This window comes from Vicugna pacos, chromosome 16, assembly GCF_048564905.1.
Source record: "Vicugna pacos chromosome 16, VicPac4, whole genome shotgun sequence".
Taxonomy (NCBI): domain Eukaryota; kingdom Metazoa; phylum Chordata; class Mammalia; order Artiodactyla; family Camelidae; genus Vicugna; species Vicugna pacos.
Genome location: NC_133002.1, coordinates 48057575 through 48078025, shown reverse-complemented (window position 1 = coordinate 48078025; position 20451 = coordinate 48057575). Strand labels below are relative to the sequence as shown.

The 20451-nt window shown below is 55.0% G+C and overlaps 1 protein-coding gene across 2 annotated transcripts in view; it reads right to left on the bottom strand.

Moving 5' to 3' along the window:
• Nucleotides 1–7116, bottom strand: part of WNT3 (Wnt family member 3) — a 46258-nt gene extending 39142 nt beyond the window's left edge. The window contains exon 1 of one of the 2 annotated variants that reach the window (XM_031685555.2): nt 6857–7116. In XM_031685555.2, the coding sequence (XP_031541415.1) occupies nt 6857–6936 (80 nt within the window). In that variant the 5' untranslated portion in view covers nt 6937–7116. The remainder of the gene's footprint in view (nt 1–6856) is intronic. The other variant, XM_006199259.3, reaches the window with a different exon arrangement.
• Nucleotides 7117–20451: the final 13335 nt, after the last annotated feature.

The following is a 20451-nucleotide window of genomic DNA, read 5'->3' as shown; positions in this document are numbered from 1 at the left end:
GCGGGTCAGCCTTCACAGAGGGAATCCAGACGTCACCCTGGCAAGTAACTGATGGAACAGGGGCTGCTTGTCAACGGCACAGACGTGATTTTAGCTTTAGCATTGAATTGTGGTGACTCCCTGAAACATTAGTTTAAAGTGAGGATAGGAAAGTTTCTCTCCCTCTAATACGAGGCTGCCCCTGCCTGGAGAACCTTCTGGATCTAAGGTGGCCACTGTGCCATGGATCGCAGGTTTGCCTGATGCTGAAGAACTGAGTTTCAACCTCTGAGCACACAGCCAGGTCCCTGGCCCCTAGCCTATGACCCACTGAGAATCAAACAACAGAAAAGGAGTGAACTTGAAGGAAGGACCTAGAAGCAGCAGTGGGATAGGGCACTAGAAGGAAAGTGTGGGGTTTCACCCACAGGAGGAGTCTAAAAACCCTCTGCCAGTGGGTTCGCTATTCACCTGCCCAGGAGCAGGGAGGAGACCGTGTGATCTTTCCCAGGCCCTCTGCATCTCAGACTCCCCTGAAGGAGTCTCCGGAGATGGGAGACTGTCCCTTTTTTCCAATCCAAGAAGCTCTTCCTGCTCCCCGAGAACAGGGAATTCCCCCAGGCAGCACAGAGAGAGAGGGACCTTGCTCGGTGTTGGGGCAGCTACAGGGACAAGGCCCGGAGGGGGAGGGGGAGGAAGGCCCTCCCCTGCTGCCTCCCCGTGTATATCTCCACCCCCCAAAGAATGTAATTAAGCAGCAGGCCTCTGCCAGGAGCCAAGCTTTCTGCCTTCCGTCTATAAATCACCTTCTGAATCATCTCTCAGCTCCTGGAGGAGTAACTTCTGTTCAGGCTGCTCCAGGCGGCCCCACTGCCACTCCCCCCACTCCCCACTCCCCACTCCCCACTACTGTGAATCTGCCTCCCCCATCCCTCCCTCGCTCAGCCCAAGGTGGCTCCAGTTCTTGGAAGAAAATGGCAGTGGCTGCAAGAGTCCAGCAAACTGTGGGGTGGAAGGATGGTTAGGGGAGACTACAGTGCCCTCTCTACTCACCCTTTGCTTGCTGGGCAGGCAACGAGCTGAGCTTATGTTAGCCTGGCCCAGCTTCCTCAAGTTAAGAATAAAGCTAACAGGCTCGTGGTCACCAGTACCACGTATAATGGGGCAAGTTGGATCTGAAGATAAGGAGAAAACAGAGCCAGGTGGGGCCAACCTGGGAGGACTTCTTGAAAGAGGCGAGTTTTGATCCAGAAGCTTGCAGGCAGGGGGAGAAAATAACACGTATATAGTATTTCCGATAGACCAGGCATTAGCTGGAGAGCTTTACTCTCATTTCACTCATTTAATCTTCACAATAACCCTATGATGTAGAAGCAGTCCCTGTTCTCATTTTACAGAGGGGGAAACTGAGGCTCAGAGAGGTAATACACAAACATGAACACAGGCAGGCTGGCTCCAGAGGAACATGAGTGTTTGGGGAAAATGAGATTTGGAGGTGCAGGCAGGCAGGCTTGGCAGCAGTAGAGGAGTCAGCTTTGGGATTTAGGTCAGATGGGGCTGCAGAAGGAAAGGGCTGGGCTGCCCTAGGCAGGCGCTGACTGTCTGAATGGGCCTGGGAAGGGCAGGGGAGGCAGGCTCTTCTAGGCAGAGGCACTGGTGCCACCTGGAGCTCCAGGCTTCACAGCCGTGAATCAGGCCCCTGTCATAGCCCTGTAGACACTGACAGGCAGAAGGGATCCCTCAAGGTGGGCAAGAAAAAAACGAAGCCCAGAGAGAGGCAGAGGCTTAGACATAGAGCTCTCCATTCCAGCTCTACCCACTTCCTGGCACACAAGTAACATGAATGTATAGATGTACTATCAGGATGGCCCTGGCCTTTGAGGGAGGGATGAGGCTTACCTCCTCCTCCAGCAAGGAATAGTTGGTAGAGAATGTCCTTTCCCTCCCTGGTGGCTTTAGGAGGATTCCGTGGCTCATGGCAGTGTAGAAGGAAAAGGCTGGAAGATTAAGTCCTGCTCAACCCCTGGGCTGGCTGCACTCTGAGGCCAGAAAGGTCTTCCTTTTTCCCACTCTGCCTGGAAGGATCTGTTGGCTACATCCTCCTCTGAGAAGAAACACCTCTCCTGCCCACATCCCAGGCTCCTTGTCTCCTGCCCAGACCCAGGAGAGACTTATTCAAAGTCTAGAGAAAACCCCAAGATCACAACTCCCTTCCGCCACCTTCTCAGTCCTGCATCTGTCCAAGTACCATTCAGCTTTATCAGCAGTAAGTTCTGCTTGCTTGGCTGAGTCTGTTCTTTGGGGATTTCCACAAGAGCCCTCTTTGTCTGCCTCAGTTTCTCCACCCTCACCAGTGATTAAGCAAGCATCCAGATGCCAGAAAGTGTGGGTGCTGGCAGGGTCTGGCTGAGTTTGCCACTGGGAAAGCTCAGGGAGGGAGAGGAGAGTGCTCGCTAAAGGACTTGGCACCACAGTCCAGCTCCTGCCTCCTTTGGCCTCCCGCAAAAGTTCTTCCCACCAAGCAGCTGTCCCAGACCCTTCCCAGACCAGAGGCCCTCAGGATAACCGGGGTGGGGGTGATGCTCAGGGCCCAGATGCTACACATCGCTCACCTCTTGGCCCGGAGCTGTTGATAAAATGCTCTGAGATTCTAGAACTTTCCCCGACTGCTACCCTTTCCCTTATAACTTCCCCCCATATATTAACGCAATTTCTTCCAAGAACAGAACTCAGCTCCAGGCTCCTAGTATTATAATAATATTTGACCTGAGGTTTTTCTGTTTGTTTGTTTGTTTGTTTTAAAGCAAAATGTGGTCCCATGGGAAGAACACAGATCAGCAACCAACTTTGCTCCCTTTGGACAGCAAGCCCCGCCCGCAGTGGGGGTGGGGTGGGCAGGAGGGCTGTTAACTCATTTCCAAGAGACCTGGATTAATTTCCCCGCTGCATCCCCCCAGGGTAAGGCCTGCCCTGGAAGGGAGACCACCCGGTTAAAGCCTGGCCATCCATCCGATCTGGTATCTGACCATCTGTCTGTCTGTCTGTCTGTGGGATCAACAGCCTCCAGCCGGCTCAGCTCCTTGCCAGTCCCAGCCGAGCCAGCTGTAATTCCTGCCTGTTACAAGTGTTAACACCTGGCCTGGGGGCCTTCCTCCCCCGCAGTCTCCAGGTGCCTCCCTGGGCCCAGCCCGCTGACCCCCACGGGGTTTGACTGAACATGTTCACAAGCCTCCGAAAGGCGGGTGGAGGTGGGAGTGGGTAGGGGAGGCAGAGGGACATCTGACGGATGGGGAAACTGAGGCAGGACTTAGGGTAGGCACTTGAGTGGGAAAATGGGTCCCAGGATGGTGGAGAGAGAACTCAGATGTTCTTTTTTCCCAGCTCACTGCACTTGACTTCTGCTGAGCACTTTCACCCCAACTGTGAAGCAGGGCAGGCTGGAGATTCCTGATTGAAAGGTGAGGAAACAGAGGCCCAGAGGGTGTGACACACAGGGGCAGGGTGCACTCTGACCCCCAGCACAGGCCCCTTCCATCAGTGCCTCTGCCTCTGGAATGCAGCAGGCACTAGGCTGCGCCCTAATAAGATCGTTCATTTTCCCCCCAAGAAGGAGAAGAAAGACAAGTTCCTCCACCGAGCGCTAACTGGGACTGACAAGAAGAATTATAGAAATCAGTGCTGCTGCCACGGCTCCCTGTCCCAGCTCCGCCAATACCTGGCTGCAAGGCCCTGGAGCATGTCTCTTTCTCCCATGAGGCTGTCTGAGGCCCCTTGTAGCTCGGCCTTCTGGTGTACCTTCTCTCAGGGCTGGGGCCTGAGCAGTGCAGGATGCTGGGGGGTGGGGTGCCTCCCTTGAGGGGTGGCACAGGCAGAAATCCTAGCTGAACGATTTCCCCTTGAAGTCCCTCCTGGGGAATGTGTGAGCTGGGTGGGCCAAGGAGGACAGGCAGTGATGGGCTGAAGGACTGGAATCTGGCTGCCCCGGAGGCAGAGTAGAAACAGGAATCTGAGGCCTGTCTACTCTACTGTCCCTGTCCCAGCCCTGGCCCTTGCCCCAGCCCTGAGAACGTGACTCACCCATCACCCAAGCTCTAAGACAAGATGGGAAAGGAGGGGAGGGCTGGTGACCACAGTCCTCAGACAGGATGAGCTGGTGCCAAGGAAGGCTCCACACCCTCACCCCTGCCCTACCCTGCCCGGCCCGGGGGTCTCAGTTCGCTGTGCCCCTTGCAACTTCCTCGGTAGAACTCTGTCTCCTGCTGGACTGTCCCTCCAGGACCATGAACCCCACCAAGCACCCAAGCTTGGGTTGTCACTCACACTTATAGGTCATATGTCTGCAAACATATCCATAGCCGTGGGCCCAGCCATGGTCACTGGCACTTGAGGACAGGGTCTCAGGCAGACCCAGACACAGCCCCCACACTCATACTTACAAGCACAATCAGGTCATGGCCATGAGCTATAATATCCATTCACAAAGCCATCTGTGGGGCTTTCCCCTTTTACTGTCATGAAGGCATGTGCACACACGCGCACACACAGACACAAACACACACACACAACACTCACGTGCCCCGTCATGATCACAGCCATGCAGCATCATAAGCAGACACAGGTGCTGACCTCTATGTGGGCATAGATACTTCTAGACTTTCTCTGTCACACACATACATACACACACATAGAATCAGCCACTTGCTGACACTCGTATGCAGAGACACAGCACACCTTGTCACAAGCCACGGATCCCCCAAGCACATCTCACACAAGTTCACATCCACATCACCCAATTGCAGCACAGACACTCCTACACACAGAGGCATACTAGTATACAGATGACACTCCTTAGGGTCACATACCTAACACACACACACACACACACACCTGTGCTCGGACAAAGCAGCATCCCTGTCCCCCAAACCTCCAGACAAACCATGTGTCCAATATTACATGAGGGCCAACGTCCTGGCTTTCCAGATCTCTTCAGCATCTTCCCACTGGGTGGTCCCTATCTAGATGTTCCCCAATACACCATTACACACCAGACCTCCCACCCACTCCCCACCAGCACTGCCAGGAAGTGCCCTCATCTGGTTCATAGGCTGGGGGACCTGGGCTTTCCCCCTGGCTTCCTGCTGCCTATAGGGCTCCCAGCCTTCTCTTCCCACCCCCATTCCCACCCCAAGCTCCCTGAGAAAGCAAAGAACAGCATGGCCTTGGCCCAGGGATGGGAAGAGGGTGAGGAAGGGTGGGTAAGGCAGGACTGGTTTCTGCAGCAGCCATCCCCCCAACCAGCAAAGCCCCCAACCTGGAACCCCTGGCAGCCCCAGGCGCCCTGTGGACTTCTTTATGTACAGGAGGCCTCAGACCAGCCTGCCGCCACGGGAAGGATGGTCTGGGCAGAAGAAAGACTTCCCCCTTGGGTGTCTGTCCTGGAAGCAACTCTCAGCACCCTCTAAACAGAAACCCCTGGCCATGCCTTGCTCCTGCCCCAATCCTGGCCCCAGACATCCAGACACAAACCTTACCACCCCCAAACAGCTGGAGGCAGACTCGGGGTGTGGCCCCCAAATCTCCTGGCTCTGCTCCCCCTATCTCAGGCTGGGCAGGGGGTGGCAAGGCAGGGAAAGGGGGACAGGCAGGTGGCATGGCATCCTGGTGGCACTCCTCTCTGACTTTCATCCCAGGGCCACAGTCCCTCTGCTTACTCACAGATCCCAAATTCTTCCTCCTCACCTCCCACCCCCCCAGGCCCAGGCTCTCCTACATCCAGGAGGGGAAGATTCTTTAATTAAAGTTTTCCGGAATGCAGGGGGCTGGAGACTGAGGAGAGGCGGGGTGTAATTTAGAGAACTGGTTTCAGTGTGTCTTTCCCCTCTGGCCTCTGGGACCTGCCGGGTGGCGATGAGGCCGCTTGGAAAACAAGGGGACTCCCTGGAACTGGGGCTCCCAAAGGGCTGTTTATTCCACGGCCAGTTCCCCTATACACATGCAACCCCCCAAAAACACCGCGCCTGGTTTCCCAGCCTTATTTACTAAAAATGTCTTTTGTATCCGCATTTCTCAGGGACGGAATCCTCCTCTCCCTCTCTCTCTTTCTCCTCGGTCCTCGGTTTTCCAAAAGGAACGAATTTGACATGGAGAATTGGGTTTTTGGTCAAAGAACAAACCCACCCCCTCCCAAACAACTACATTTTCAAGAAGGCCCGCTTTTGCCAGGATGGACAAGCAAGAAATGAATTAAATCTGAATTCAATGGCATCTCGGATCAGCAAATACCACATTCACTTCTGAGGCTCAAGATTAATCTAGAGCAGAGTGGGGAGAATCTGATGAAATCCCTCCCCTGCCCCGGGGATCCCCGAAGCCATTGGGGTCTAAAATATGAAGGCAAAGTGGGGTTATTGTGGGGAAATCTCTTGATGGAGGCGCTGGCGGAGGTGGGGGTGGCAATGAAGGAACAGGATGATTTTGCCCATGAAGACCCCAAAATGGAGAAGAGGAGTGGCTGGGCCCCAGGGACATCGTTAGATTTCCAGAAACCCAACTGCAAGCAAATGGAGGGTCTTCAGGGCCCCCAGATTGGGACGGATGGAGGGTTAGGATCTAAGAATAAGAGACCTTCTGAGACGGGGAAAGTCCTCCAGCCTCTGCAGCGAGTAGCAGGGAAAATGGTGATTATCAGAGAAGCCAGGAGTTGGATTCTGAAGGCGACACCAGCAGAAAATCCAGGGGGTGGGCGAGTGGGGGGCTGGAGGGAGATAAGAAGAAAGGAGCCCCAGCCCTGTCGCAGACCACCCCCAGCTGGCGCCCCCCACCTCCCAGGGGCTCCGCGGAGAAATCGGGCAGCGGGCAGATTAGAGGAGAGTCTTACCACCAAATTGGGTAGCCGGCGAGGACCCTGGTGCCACAGAGCAGGAGGCCGAGGAGCAGCCCGAGCAGGTGGGGCTCCATTAGAAGCGGCGCCGAGGAGGAAGTTTGCCCGCGACCATGAAGAGGGGGAGCGACGCCCCCAATAGTTGGAACAAAGTCCACTTGAGATTGGAAATGACTTTCGAGCTTGTCAGAAGCGCACCTCCACCCGCAGCTACCCCCCTCCCGAGCCCAGCGCGGAGCAGCCGGGTTTGAGGATGTCAGCGAGCAGCCAATCAGCGCCCGCGGCCTAAGGTAAGAGATGAGTCTGTAGTTCAGCCTGTCAATCACGCGCCCCTCCCGCCCGGCCCACGAGTCGGGCTCCGGGAAGGGCATCGCCCAGCAAACTTGGGCAAAGCCCGCGCCCCGGACACAGTGGGAACTTGGGGGGACACGGCACGTTGGACCCTCTGCGTCCGGGACCGCTGCGGCCCCCCGCCCCAGCCAGGTTTAGGGAGCTGGGGCTTTGACGGGGGCGTTCACGTGGTGCCGGGTTGGCGTGGGTATTAATGGGTGGCTCCTTTTCTCTCGGAGAACCGTGACCTCCTGGGACTTGGGCCCGTGAGGAAGCGATAGTAGAAAGCACAGGGATGTTTCCAGAAGCTTCGTTCGGGCAGGACAGGATCCGAGGGTCGTGGAGGGGGTTGGGAAATGCAAACCCTCCCAGCCTCCCGAGCCCACGAGCGGGCCGGCCACTCAACCCTGCCGCGGGAGGTCGCTTCCCGGGTGTCCGAGAGGCGCGCAGAAGGGTCCGCGGAAGCTCGAAGGTCTGGCTGCGGGCGGCGCCGGGGGACAGATCCGAGTGTCATTTGAGTCTTTTGTCAGGGATCAGATCGGTATCGGGACCTCCTGCTGCCTTTGCATTTCCTGCAACTGACACCAGCGGCCAGTTGCATTTCCTGCCCGCGGAGCCGGGTCACTTTCTCCTCCTTGAGGGGTTCAGGCCTGGCCTCCGGCTCAGGTCAGAAGGACGACGGCATTCCCATTCGGATCTTGTGGATGAACAGTTTGGGGCACGTGAAATGCAGCAGCCCCAGCAGGGAGCAGCTGGGGTTCTTGAAGGACCTTGCTGCCATTGAGACCCTTTCCCTACCCAACTCTCCTGCCTGAGGCCCTGGGCTCCAACCTGGAGTTTGGTGATAATGCCCCTTTCCCTGCATGGACACCAAAATGTATCCACATACCCCACCCCTTGCCATATGAAAAAAGTCCTTCCAAGGCCTCTGTGGGTTCTTTCTCCCCTCTCCCTCTCCAGAGTCAAGGAATTAGGTCTGGCTTGAGTGGTACTGGAACTGAAGCCAGATTTGGAGGAACTTGACCTGCTGTCACCTGGGCACCTGCCCAATCCTGCTCCCAGACCATTCAAGGCTCCCAGAGGCACCGGGGGCCCTGGAGCATCCCTGGGCCCCGGGCAAAGAAAGCAAGTTCAGTGAGAGTGGGTGAGGGCAGTGACTCCTGAAACTGTGGCAGAAAGGGCAGCAAATGAGCCCACCCCCAGCTCTGTGAGGCTGTGATGGTGGCCACTCCACCAGGCAGGGGAATGGCTGGAGGAAGTCCACACCAGGGAGCCAGACATTCCTGGCCTTTGATGTGGGCCACTCGTGCCCATAGCTTGAATCCACTGCCTCTGCCCATCTGAAGAGCCCTCCCTGTGCAAGGCTGCGATGGGCGCGGGAGCTTGGAAAACTTGGCCCGGGGGCATCAAGGGTAGGGAGAGCCGCCTGGGCTTGTCATGGCTTCTGCCGCGTTCCTGGCCCGGTGCTCAACTGTTGGGGAGGGAGGGATGAAAGAGAGGAGGGGAGGGAAAGGGAGAAAAGGGAGAGACAGAGTAGTGAAAAAAGAGAGTGCACCAGTGAGGGCCAGAAAGAGGGAGAGAGGGGAGAGAGAGGGGAGACTAGCAGAGGGAGCCCAAGGAGAAAGAAGGGAAAGAAAGGAGGAGAGAAAGGCAGAGATGGAAAAGGATGAACAAGGTGAAGAGAAAACCCCAATCTGCCCAGGATGGTGGATGGACTGGAGGCTGTGGAGATGGGGACCTTTAAAGATGGCCCCATGGCAGACTGATCCTGGGGCACTTTGTTTCTGATTCACCTGGAAAGGCGGTTGCAGTGGATTTTCCATTGTCTCTGACCACGGAGCTCCAGAGCCCTGACTCTAGGAGTAGACAGCCCTCCATACACACCCTCATGGCCTGCTAATTCCTACCTGGTCCTCTGCCATGGGGGCTTTCAGCAGGTTCTCTGATCAGATGTGCCTGCTGGAACTCAAATCCTGCCTGACAGTTTGGGGGGCTCTGAAGCCCCATAATTGTCCCTCTGAGAGCTGAGGATGGCTACATTCCTTGGTCACCAAGACACTACTGTGGATTCAGTGTGACCAGGAGACAGGGATGGGCTAGATGACCTCTTGGGGTCATTTCTGGGTTCCAAGATTCCACAGGTGCCAGCTCTGGGAGATGGGGGCAAAAGATCCCCGAGGCTGCAGGTGGGGTGGGGGTTGGCTGAGACTTGCCCAGCCAGTGGCCCTGGGCAGTGTAGGCAAGAGTGGCCATTCCCTGAAGGGACTGTGTCTCCTAATGCTTCCTCCAGGCAGCCTGGGAGCACTGGGGATTCTGGGTCATGAGCATCATTGGCAGGGAATAGAAAAGAGACAGGGACACAAGTGGGTGGTAGGGTGGAATCCTGGACTTTTTGCTGGCCCCACAGCCTAAAGAAGTAAAGAAGGGGAGGACCGGAGGGGCCAAACGGGAGCCTGCTAGTGGCACGGCAAGGCGCCCTGGAGAATGGGAGCTGTGTGGGGATTCCCGTCAACTTGAAATCTCCCCAGAGGAGGGGATTCCTGAGCCCTTTCCCCTCCCCTGCCAGGTGTCCTTCCTTCAACACGGGCTTAATTTCCTTCCTCCTGCCGTTCCAACGCTGCCGGTGGGAACAGAGTTAGTCCTTGCCGGGGATGGGGAGGGCCCCGCTGAGTGTCACAAAGGGAGACTCTCTCTCATAGGCACCCGCACCACATGGTGGGTTGCATTGGATGGGGAAAGGGTTAAATTCACTCCAAGGCCAGCCAGGTGGGTGGGGTGGAGGCGTCCGGGCGTTGGACCCCAGGGGCTCCGCCTGAATGGAAGGGTGACCTCTTGAAAGGGGCCTGGGGACTCAGGGGTGGCACGTGGGAAGCACTCTGTGTTGTGTGTGTGGATATCGGGGATCTCAAACCCGCGGGTGACTGCCCATCCCCATCCCACCCCCACCTCCCTAGCTGCCCCGAGGTTCCTTTTGACGCGCTCCCCCTGGGCAAGCTGTCAGCGCTGTGTATTCAGTGCCGATCGACCCGGACTCCTGCGGAGGTACCGCCGAGACAAAGGACTGGGCGGCCAGGCCCCCTCCCGCCCGCAGAGGGCTACCGGTCTGTCGCGGGGAGGGAGGAGGAAATCTTCCACCAAGGGTCGTGCGCTTCATTTCTATTTGGAACCTGCCCGAAGGCTGCTGGCGCCCAGGAGGTGGGCGCCGGGATCAGCCTGGGGAGGATGGAGGGAGAGGGAAAAGGCTGCTGCCGGCTGGGGAAGTAGCACGTGAGAAAGGCCTGCAACCACGCACCTCCCGCAGGGAACCGCACGAAGGGTGAGTGTGGCGGCTCCACGGTCTCAGGCCCGGGGAGATGGGCTTTTAACTTGTCTCCAAGAGCTACAGCAGCCGCAGAACGGTTTCTAGAGAGCTTCTTGGAGGCCCCTAGAAAACTAGACAACCAGAGAGGGCAACCTGGAGGCAGGCAGGACGTAGCGTAAGTGGTCGGCGCAGGAATTAATCGAACAAGATTTTTTTAAACTGCCCCTTGTAGAGGCAGCGTCCTGGAAATGCCTGAAGCCTGCACAGGGTAAGCACAGAGGTGAGCAGCAAATGCCAATGGAACGCACAGAGGCATCCCGCCCGCCAGCCTCTCCATCGACCGTCCCTGGCGCGCCCCCTGCCGGCGGTGCTGATAATAAGGCGAGGAAGGTGGCCCCGCCCCGCCCTGCGCCCGCTCCGCAGGCTGGGAACCGGAGCCTTTGTTGGTGAGCAGCCTGGATCTTTGGGGATCCCGGTTAAGTAGGCATCCTCGTGACTGAATGCCTTTAATCTACTTCGCAATCCCCGAGCTTAGCTGAGGATAAAGTGTGCGTGGCTTCGGGTTCCCCTCTCCTCCCCACCCAGGTGGCTCTCTTGGGAGGGCGGGCTCCAGATGCTGGACGCAAGCGGGCGGAGGTGATGTGAGATCCCGAGCTCGAACCGCCAGGAGGGGACCCTGCGGCTGGTTAAGCCTTGTGTCGAGATCTGGGAGGCTGCGAACGGCAGGATGATGTCACCCAGTCCTTCCTGGCCTGGCCCACTCGCACCCCAAGATCACAGGTGCCACCTGAGAGGCAGTAAAATGTTTTCCCTGTCATAGTAGTTCCTCCCGTCTTAGTCATCTCTAGTTGCCCAAGGGCTTCTTGGAAAATTATTTGGGGTCAGTTTTTTTTAAAAGGGAGGGAGCAACAGAAAAATGGGGTGGGGGCACCACCGGCCAGCTGCCTGTCGTCTCCGAGCCTCCTCTGTCCATCTGAGGTGAAGATAATACTTTATGTCTCGTGGGGAGTTGTCAGCGTTAAATGAGAATCGTGCTGACAGAATGCCAGACCGCGATGGTGAATAATAAATACTGGGTGTCTGTCTTCTCTTAGGGGCTGAGGAATCAGTGGCTGTCTTGGGTTGCTCCTTCTGCCCCTGTCAGCCTCAGCTGAGCAGCTCCTCGCATGCCCTGGAGGCTGCTCCAGAAGGATTTACCCAGAAAAATCTTATCTGACACCCCAACTTGAGACCCACATCAAAATCTCTTCAGAGAGATCCCCCCATCCCCCGTACAACTAGCTGCTCCCCAACTCAGTCCCTCTGGGCCTCTTATTCCACTTTATTTTTTTCTGCATAGCCCTTAACTCTGACCTCATATTACATAGATTTTGTATCAAATATGCCTGTTAAGTTGCCCACTTAATGCTGTCTGTTTCCTACTCTAAAATCTAAATTCTGCTGAAGCCCCAGCACCCAGATCAGGGTCTGACATGGAGCAGGCTCCTTATAAACATTGTGGGTGACTGAATGAGGGAGTGATGGAGGAGGCAGAGGCTGAAGCCTCAAATAGGGGACCACTGTCTTATGTCTGAGTTCCTTATGGCCCTTTGGGTCCCCATCGTTAGTAGATCTTGGCACCTAGCACCTAGAACTCCCTACCCAGGCCAGCTACCCAACTCTGGTTTTTGGCTCCTGTTTCCCTCTCAGATGACTCCTGCATTACCCCAAGTGGGCTGAGATCAGGGTTGGCAGCTGGTTAAGAAGTTGCGCTGCGCGGACAGCTGGGGCTTGGTGGGTTCGTGCTGTAACCCCTCTCTCTGCCCCCTTTTCCTTCCCTCTTCTTCCCTTTCTTCCTCTTCTTCAGTCTTTCTCCATTCTTTATTCTGTCTGCTTTTGCCTTGGAGCCCTGAATCCCCACCCAGACATGGCTGGCCTTTCCTGGGGCCTTAGGGCTCTCAACCAAGCTCAGTTCCTGCCCAGGGAAGTGCTCCTTCCCCAGGGAAGTAGAACCAGATCTGTGCATGGCTGGCTGTGTGTGGTTGACGTGGTTTCTCTTGGTCAGGACTGCCACTCCCAGTTTTCCTTCTACTCCCCAGTGGGTGGCACATAACCAGGTAGGGGAGGTGGGCAGCCCCTGAGGCAACCCAAGAGCCATCTCTGCTTTCTTCTGTTTCCGACCTCAGCCAAGCCAAGGCCCCCTCTCCCGGGCTCCAGGGCCAGAAAGTGTTTCTGTTTTTCCCATCACCTACAAACATCGACTTCATGACTGCTGTGGGCAAAGCCTGGGGCTGAGCTCTGTGGGAGGGGTGGTCCATCGTCAAGGAGACTCCAGGAGCACAGGAGGTCCTCTGTGTGCACAGAGGGGTGGCTCATTCATTCAGTACGTTTTCACTGATCATAGGGTGAGTCCTGATGGCCAAAAACAGTCCAGGTTTTGGCCTTGCCATCTGTGGGAGAGACAGTCACCCAACAGATGATCGATTAAATGTTTCCTTTAAAACCAAGATAAGAGCTGTGAAGATTCCTTTCTTCTCAGGGGTCTTGTGGGGGAAGAGTTTTGTGGGGTACATAAGAGAGATGGCATAGAACAAGCCCAATGCTCTCCTTGGAGATGGTGCAGAAATTTCTGGTTTGTACCCTCCAGACTTCTGCCAGCTGATTATTTTCCCCATAAAGCAGGGCAGCCAGCAGCAGCCATTGCTGCAGACTCACATGGGCCTAATACTTGGCTCTGGGTCCAGGGAATCTGGATATGCAGATGTGAGCCCAGTAGGCTGGCAAGGGGGTCAGAGCTGTCTCACCAGCAGGGGCCCAGGAGCAGGTGTCTGTGGTTGGCACAGGTGTAGGCAAATCCTTGGGCAGACCAGGGGCACTTGTCCAGCATTGCCCCACATTGGCAGAGCCCATCTCTTCTGCTTGTTGACCTTGGCTTCCAGTTAAGGCCTGAATGGAGTTTCACATATCTGGCTGGAGAGACCCTCTGTCTGAGTGGTTATCTTAGAGCCCAGATCTTGTGCCACCACCACAACCCCAGTGAACCCCAGTGAACCCCAGTGCTGCCTCTTACTGTGTGACACTGGGCACATTACTTACCTTCTCTGAGCCTGTTTCCTCACTTGCAAAATGGGTATAATAACACCTGCTTCAAAGGGCTGTTGCTTGTTCAGTGATTTCTGTGAAGGCTGAAACAGCAGCTGGGACATATTAAATAATGGGTAAGTGCCCCTTGCATTCCTTTATGACAGTCAGTGGCTCTTTCTTGAGCCTCTTGAGGGCAAAGGCTTCTATCTAGGTTGTAGTGGCCTCTTCCTCTAGGCTGGCAGGGACCCTAGTTTATTCTGGTATCTACCTCTCCCCTACCTGGCTCAGAGATAAATCCTGATTGGTCTAAGCCAATAATGGAAACTGATTCCCCTTGCAGGGATTCATTTAAGGGTAGGCATGGGACCCAGTTTAGGCTAATGAGACATTAGGGGAGTCTGCTGGGAGATGCAAAAACTTTAGTGTAAAAAGGTTTTTGTGGCTCTTAAAATGATACTAAGGCATCCCTTTTTCCTGCTTTTGGACATCATTGTGTCTGGGTGTGATTCCCGGAGCTGCAGCAGCGATCCTGTGCCCTAAGGGAAGATACCTGAGGATGAGGCTGACTAGCCGAGGAAGAACACAACAAAGAGAGAGAAATAAGGTGGGTCTCTGACACCATTGCTGAGACATTAGCAGGGGAGTCCTGTCTCGGAAATTCTTGTTATATGAAATAATACATTTCCTTGTTGTTTTGGCTGCTTCAGGTTGTTACTTGCAGCCAAAGTCCTCCTAACTGATACCCGTGTCTTCCTGCCCATGGTGTCTGGTATAGGGCAGTTAGACTATGTGTGGCTAACTGACTTACAAAGTGAATTGCTTTAATTTAAGGGCTGGTTAGTCCTCTTTTTCTTGGTTTGGGGGTTTAGTCTGGTTGGCAGTGAGGTTGCAATTGGAGCCTGGAGCTGGAAGACTCACTCCGAGATAGCTTGGGGGAAGAAGGAAATAACAAAAGGGAGGGTGTAAAGTTGAGGTGGGGCTTAAAATTATTCTGAGAATATAGTTCCACCTGGTGTTGCCTTTCCCTTCAGAACCTGCAGCTTAGCTGCTACTCGATACAGAGTATCTTCTGAGGGTGATGGAATGGTTTGGAATTAGATAATAGAGATGGTTGCACAACTTATTGAATGTACCAAAACCCACTGCATAGTTCACTTTAAAAAATGGTGGATTTCTTGATGGGTGAATGATATCTCCATTAAAAAAGAGAAAAGAAAAACAAACTGCAGCAGCTCACCTGCCTTCCTTCCGCACTCTCTCCTCCACCTGTGGTCTCAGCCCTCCATTCACTGGCCTCCTCAGGCTCCCACGTGTGGGGAGAGGCCCCCTCCCCCACACCCACACAGCACTTTCTGAGGTTGCTGCTCGCAGGGCCTGGTAGAAGGCTGGTCTGGGGACAGAGGGCTGAGTTCTGCTTTTCACCCACCATTTTCAGGCCTCTGTTCATCAGCCTGACCCTTTCACCTGAAGGGCCAGAATCTCCTCAGGTCTGTCCCCGCTGGCCCCACTGGCCAGATAGCCTCGGGTTTGGGAGAGGGTGTCAGAATAATACTGTGGGGGTCATGGGCTCTGTGATCAGACAGAACAATTTCCAATCCTGGCTCCACTGCTTAGCTGTGGCTTTGGGCAAGTTATCTAGACTTCTGTGTGCCTGTTTCCTTATCTGACAAATGGGTATATGTACTAATTTCACAGCTCACAGGGTCAAATGGCATAATTTACCCCAAGAGCTTGGAACATACAGTAGCCAATAAATGCTGATTCCCCAAGATTTATTACTATTAACTTGTAACCAAACAATGGCAAAATCTTGAACTGTCTCATGATTGAAGGCCAATGGTAACAATGATGACATTCCCAGCTCTCCTGCTTTGCATGGCCCCAAAGCTTCCTTTCCCTCATCCTCCTCACCTCTCACTACCTTGACCCTCCCTGGTCCCCCCTGCCTTTTGTTCTACACATTTAAGGGAGTACGGCTAAGATGAGAAATTATCTTCTGAATCCCAAATCAGAGGATGTGGCATAACCAAAATGTTTTTCTTTTATTGACTTTTATCTTTTTCCCCCTTCTCCAGGATTTAAGAAAGTCTGAAATAAAGTGGGCAAAGTTTAGAAGTTGGAGAGCATTTCCATGGCTAATGGTCACGTTTCTTAGAGGCAGAAGAGGACCACAGATGCCCCACGAGATGAAGTGTGGTGTTACATCGCTTTTAGTCACATGGTGAGAAAGCTCATTTATTCGTATTTCCTGCACTGTTTCCCTTCATTCCTTCTGAGTATTGTTGAGGGAGGAGAAAGTCTGTTTGGTGCTAATACAACACTTACTAAGATCCCTTCCTAATAAAGAGAGAAGAAGCTTTGGGAAGCCATAGTCTCTGGTCAGAAAGAAATCACACTTGAAAGCCATAGTAATCTGAAGTTCCCTTTTTAACTGAAGTTCTTACAAGGGAAAGCAAATCAATTTAAAGACAAGAGTCAAGACAAAAAAAAAAAAGAGTCAAGAAAATCAGTTTAAAGAAAAGTGTTAAGAAAATAGCAGAACAGGTTGCACTGCTCCCATGGAGTGCAGGTGGCCTGCAAGTGCCTACAGTCTGGAAAACCCAGGATCTTAGGGACCACAGAGCTGAGTGCGTGCAGTCAGGGTGCCCTGCAAGTTCCACTGTGTGGTCAGGGCATCGTGGGGGCTAACACTTGCTGGTTGGCCAGGCCCCAGCAGTGAGCTAGCTCCAAGAGCAGGCAGAACAGGAGGGCGTTGGAGTTGTACCTGGAATCCATCCTGGCCATGAGCTGAGAATCACCCCAACATCATATCTGCCTTGAAGTACCAGATGGGAGACTTGGGGCCAGCCATCCAGCCTTATGAATGTTTTGGAGGACAGTGTGGCCCAGCACCAGGCCTCTGTGACCCAGATCCTTGTGTTGGGGGAGGGGTGGAGGAGGAAGTTTAACTGCCTCCTGGTTGTCCAGATGGGCTGAGCCTCCAGTCCAGGCCTGACAGAGGCTTTCTGCATGGGGGAGGTGGAGGGACTTGAGACAGGCAGGTCAGGGCCCAGAAGTTGCATCGGCCTCAGAAAGCCACCTGTTTCCCTCCTGTAAGGTGTGTAAAGAGCCAGAGGAGAGAGACCATTAACCAGGGTTTTAGCCCCAACTCTCTCCTGACTGGCTGTGTGACCTTCGCAAGACACTTACCCTCTCTGGGTCTCAGTGTCCCTCTAGATACAAGTGGCTAAATGAGGAGTTCCTCTGGTCCCAACATCACCGATTGGGTGGTCTGCCTCCCCGTGATCCCAGTGACCATCACCCTCTGTGTTCCTGCCCCTTTCAGGGCAGACCTGGACACCAGCCAGAGCTGGCGGCAAGCCTCAGGCTGGGGCTCTCCTTTTAGGTGAGGGGTTGTTGGTGTCCAGCCCTGTGAGGCCCTAGCAAGGCTGGGCAGTGCCCAGTGGCCCTATTGGCAGGCTTACGGCGCTAACAGAAGCCAGAGACATGCAGGGAAGGGAGGAGGGGGAGGAAGAGGTGCCTCGGTGGGGGCGGTTCTAGTGGCTGCCCTCGTGAGCTGCTGGAGGTTACCAAACTGAGTTTAAGCCTTGGTCCCAGAACACAAAGCCTCGACTCTAGGGGCTTGACCCCTCAGAGCCCCCACCCCGAGGGCTGGCTGGCTGAGCTGCCCCAAGGGAACTGGCCCCAGAAGGGTCTGGTTGTTGGCTTCGAAGTGGCTGGGAGGGAAGTTTTAATGATACACAACACAAGACACAGGGGGGAAAGAGAGAGGGGGGCGGTGGAGGAGAGAAGGGAGGTGTGGGGGGGAGAAAGAAAGACCTCCTGCCAGGCCTGTTGCCAGGAGACGGCTAGGCAGCCAGAACCAGCCCTGCTCTTTTCACAGTTGCCTTTAAGCGCCGAGAGAAAGCCCTGTCCATAAAGGGGGACATGTGTTGCTGGGTGTGTAAGGCTAGCCTCTGCAGTTAGGGGAGCCCCCGGCCCCCGGCCCCGCTGCTGCCCGGAGAGAGCCCCTTTCGCCCCCAGCCCTGCCCCCGCTCCCGGGGGTTATGGATGAACGAGATTGGGCTACAGAGCAATGGAAAGGGACTCGGGAAGGCGGTGGCCCTGGCCACCAAAATGCCGCAATCACCTCTAGAGTGAAACTCACCAGCCAGGGAGCCCCAGGAAGCTGGTGGTGGAGGCGGGGAGAAGCAGGCTGGGGGAATCCTAAGGCAGGTCATGGAAATTCTGTTGGCTCAGGGTTGGCCATCGGCGCGTGGGGGTGTCTAGGAATCTTCAACAGGGGACTTAGAAGGGTGGGCTGGGGAGCTGATGAGTCCCCAAACCTGCACTCTGGCCCCTCGGTCCTTGTCGTAGACTCCATGGTGGGAACGGGCCACTCTAAGCTCTGCCTTGGCACTTGGGGATGAGGCCCTTGCCCGGTTGGTCAGTGACTGCTTCTGTTTCCACAGAGCGTCCACCACACAGCTATGGGGTAGATGGAGGGTGAGGGCTGTTGGCAACACAAGGACTCGGTGTCCCAGGGCCTGGCTATCAATCAATAGACGTCACCACGGGGGTCGTGCGCAGTGCATTCAGCCGAGGGGCTGTCAGTAAGCCAGACCAGGCGTCCTCTGCTAGGTGCTAGGTGTTCATGGCGGCTGGGCTGGAGCCTCCATCCCTCTTATTAGACTCCAGTGGGAGCTCCCAGGTGTACAGGCTCCTTCAGCATTGTGTTCTCCTACCCCGCTGAAAACAGGCTGCCATGTCTGTTGCTTCATGTAACAGTCAAATTAGAAAATTTCTTCTGCTCCCCTGTAAGGTCTGAGTTCCAGCCCTGTGAGCATTCCTAGCCCCCTTTGAAGCTTCAGAGCATTCATGTTGGGAAGACACAGCCAGCCAGCCCAGCCCAGCTTCTTAGCTGGTCATCTGGGAAGTTCTATTCGGACTTCAGGGGCCCAGCTTGGAGGCTCGCCCGGGCTCCAACACCTGTTTCCTGCTCCAGGGAGTGGGCAGCCCTGCATCCCCTGCTGCCCTGTGGGGCTGGCAGGGGGAGTGAACGAGCAAGTGAAATAACTCAGCAGAGGCCAGCTCTGAACAAAATGGAGAAATTGTTGCATCTTCTAAGAAATCTCTTACTCTGAATGTATGCATGCACTGAGATGTTTTCCATGGGAGCTGGCAGCCTAGAACATAGGAATCCTGGAGGCAGGAGGAGTGTGAGCCTGCCCACAAGAAGCTCTCTCTCCGGGGCTCCTAATGGGGAGACTTGCTTTTCCTCTAACTTCCTCTGCATCCTGTTCCTGCTGAAGTGTGTGTTTACACTAGTTCTCAAGTCTTTCCTGTCCCCATCCATCTGGGTCCAGGTCCCACCCACCTGCTTCCAGAAGGGCCAAATCTCCATGAGGTGATAACCAAAAGGGCAAATTTGCCCACTCTCTGAGTGGGGAATGGGGCGGGGGTGTAGGGGAGGTAGAGGTGTCCTGGGCAGTGGTGGAGGGGTGGGTGGAGACTGGTACTGATTGCATGAAGGCCTCCAGGGGAGGGCAGGCTGGCTGCTGGGGTGGGGCAGCAGGGATGTGTTAGGGGTGGACAGATGGGCCATTCAGAGACTGGAAGTTCTGCCAGGCCCTCTGAGGTCTGGTTGGGGTCTACAACAGAAGAGGTGTTGAGGGTCTTTTGTGGAAAAGCCCATCTCCCTGGCTTGTCACTGACTCTTTATACCAAGAAAGGCCAAGGGCCCAAGGAGGTAAACACACCTGGGGGCTACGGCTGGGCATAGGTTTAATCCTTCCCCCCCACTTCCTCCCCCTCCCTCTGCGGTCACACCCCTCCCCCATTCAGAGGACTGAATTTTAGCCTTGAAGGAAGGTCTCCCTCTCCCCTTTCACAACTCAGCATCCTGTTATTCCTTACAAGGCCTTGCCAGCTCCTCCTATCCCCTCACACTTTCTTAGTTGGTGGTGGTGGCTCCTCCTTCTCTGACTTGTGGAGGGAAAGTCCCTGGAAGCCCACCCTGACCAGAGAAGCATCACCCACAATGGCCACTGATGAACTCACCCATCAGCATTCCTCCCCCAAGTCAGTACTGAGCCACCCAGGTTGGCCTGTCATCTCCCTTGTTCTTAATGTGAGTCAGAGATGCATTAATCTCTTAGGTCCACACTCACTTCCTCCAGGGAGCCTCCCTGACTTACACCTTCCTTTGTGCCTTCTGGCTCCTCATTAGTGTAGTGATTCCTGACCCTGAGTGGCCCTCAGGGGTCGCCATGATTCATCCCCAAAGCTCAGGGCTGGTGATCAGGGGAGTTGAAGGAGAGTAGGGGCAGGGTGGGGGACAATCCTAACAAAATGGAGAGGACGGGAGGAGGGTCTAGGTCCCCTCTGCCCTCTTCACTCTCCATTGTCTGCACCTTCAGCCCCTTGACCATGAGGTTGAACCTTCACTGAACAACAGCCCTTCCCTAAAATGGTCCAGAGAGAGGGTGAAGCAGACAGGGCCCTTCTCTCTGGGACAGGACCCTCCTGTGGGACCCCTTAGAGGTGAGATCCTACCTCTGAGTGCCCCCCAGGCCACAAAGGTGTTGTATGCAAGGGCCCAGAACAGAGGGGCCTGTGAGGATGGTCAGGGTCACAGTGACACCTGCTGGGGCTTCTGGGAACAGCAGCTGGAGAGACGCAGACAATGACTGTTGCTGGGGGGGGGGCAGGGGTTAAGGGCAGTTAGTAACACCCTACCACAGATCTTGAAATTCGCCTCAGATATTAAACACTCATCCCCTTTCCAGGAGAGAAGCACAAAGAGAGGGAACAGGGCTGCTGGAATTCCAACTGGGGCTCCCAGGGACATGAGATGCATTCCTCGGAACCAGAACTAGTGTTCTTTGAACTTCATTCAGAGTCTGATTTTTAGGGATGT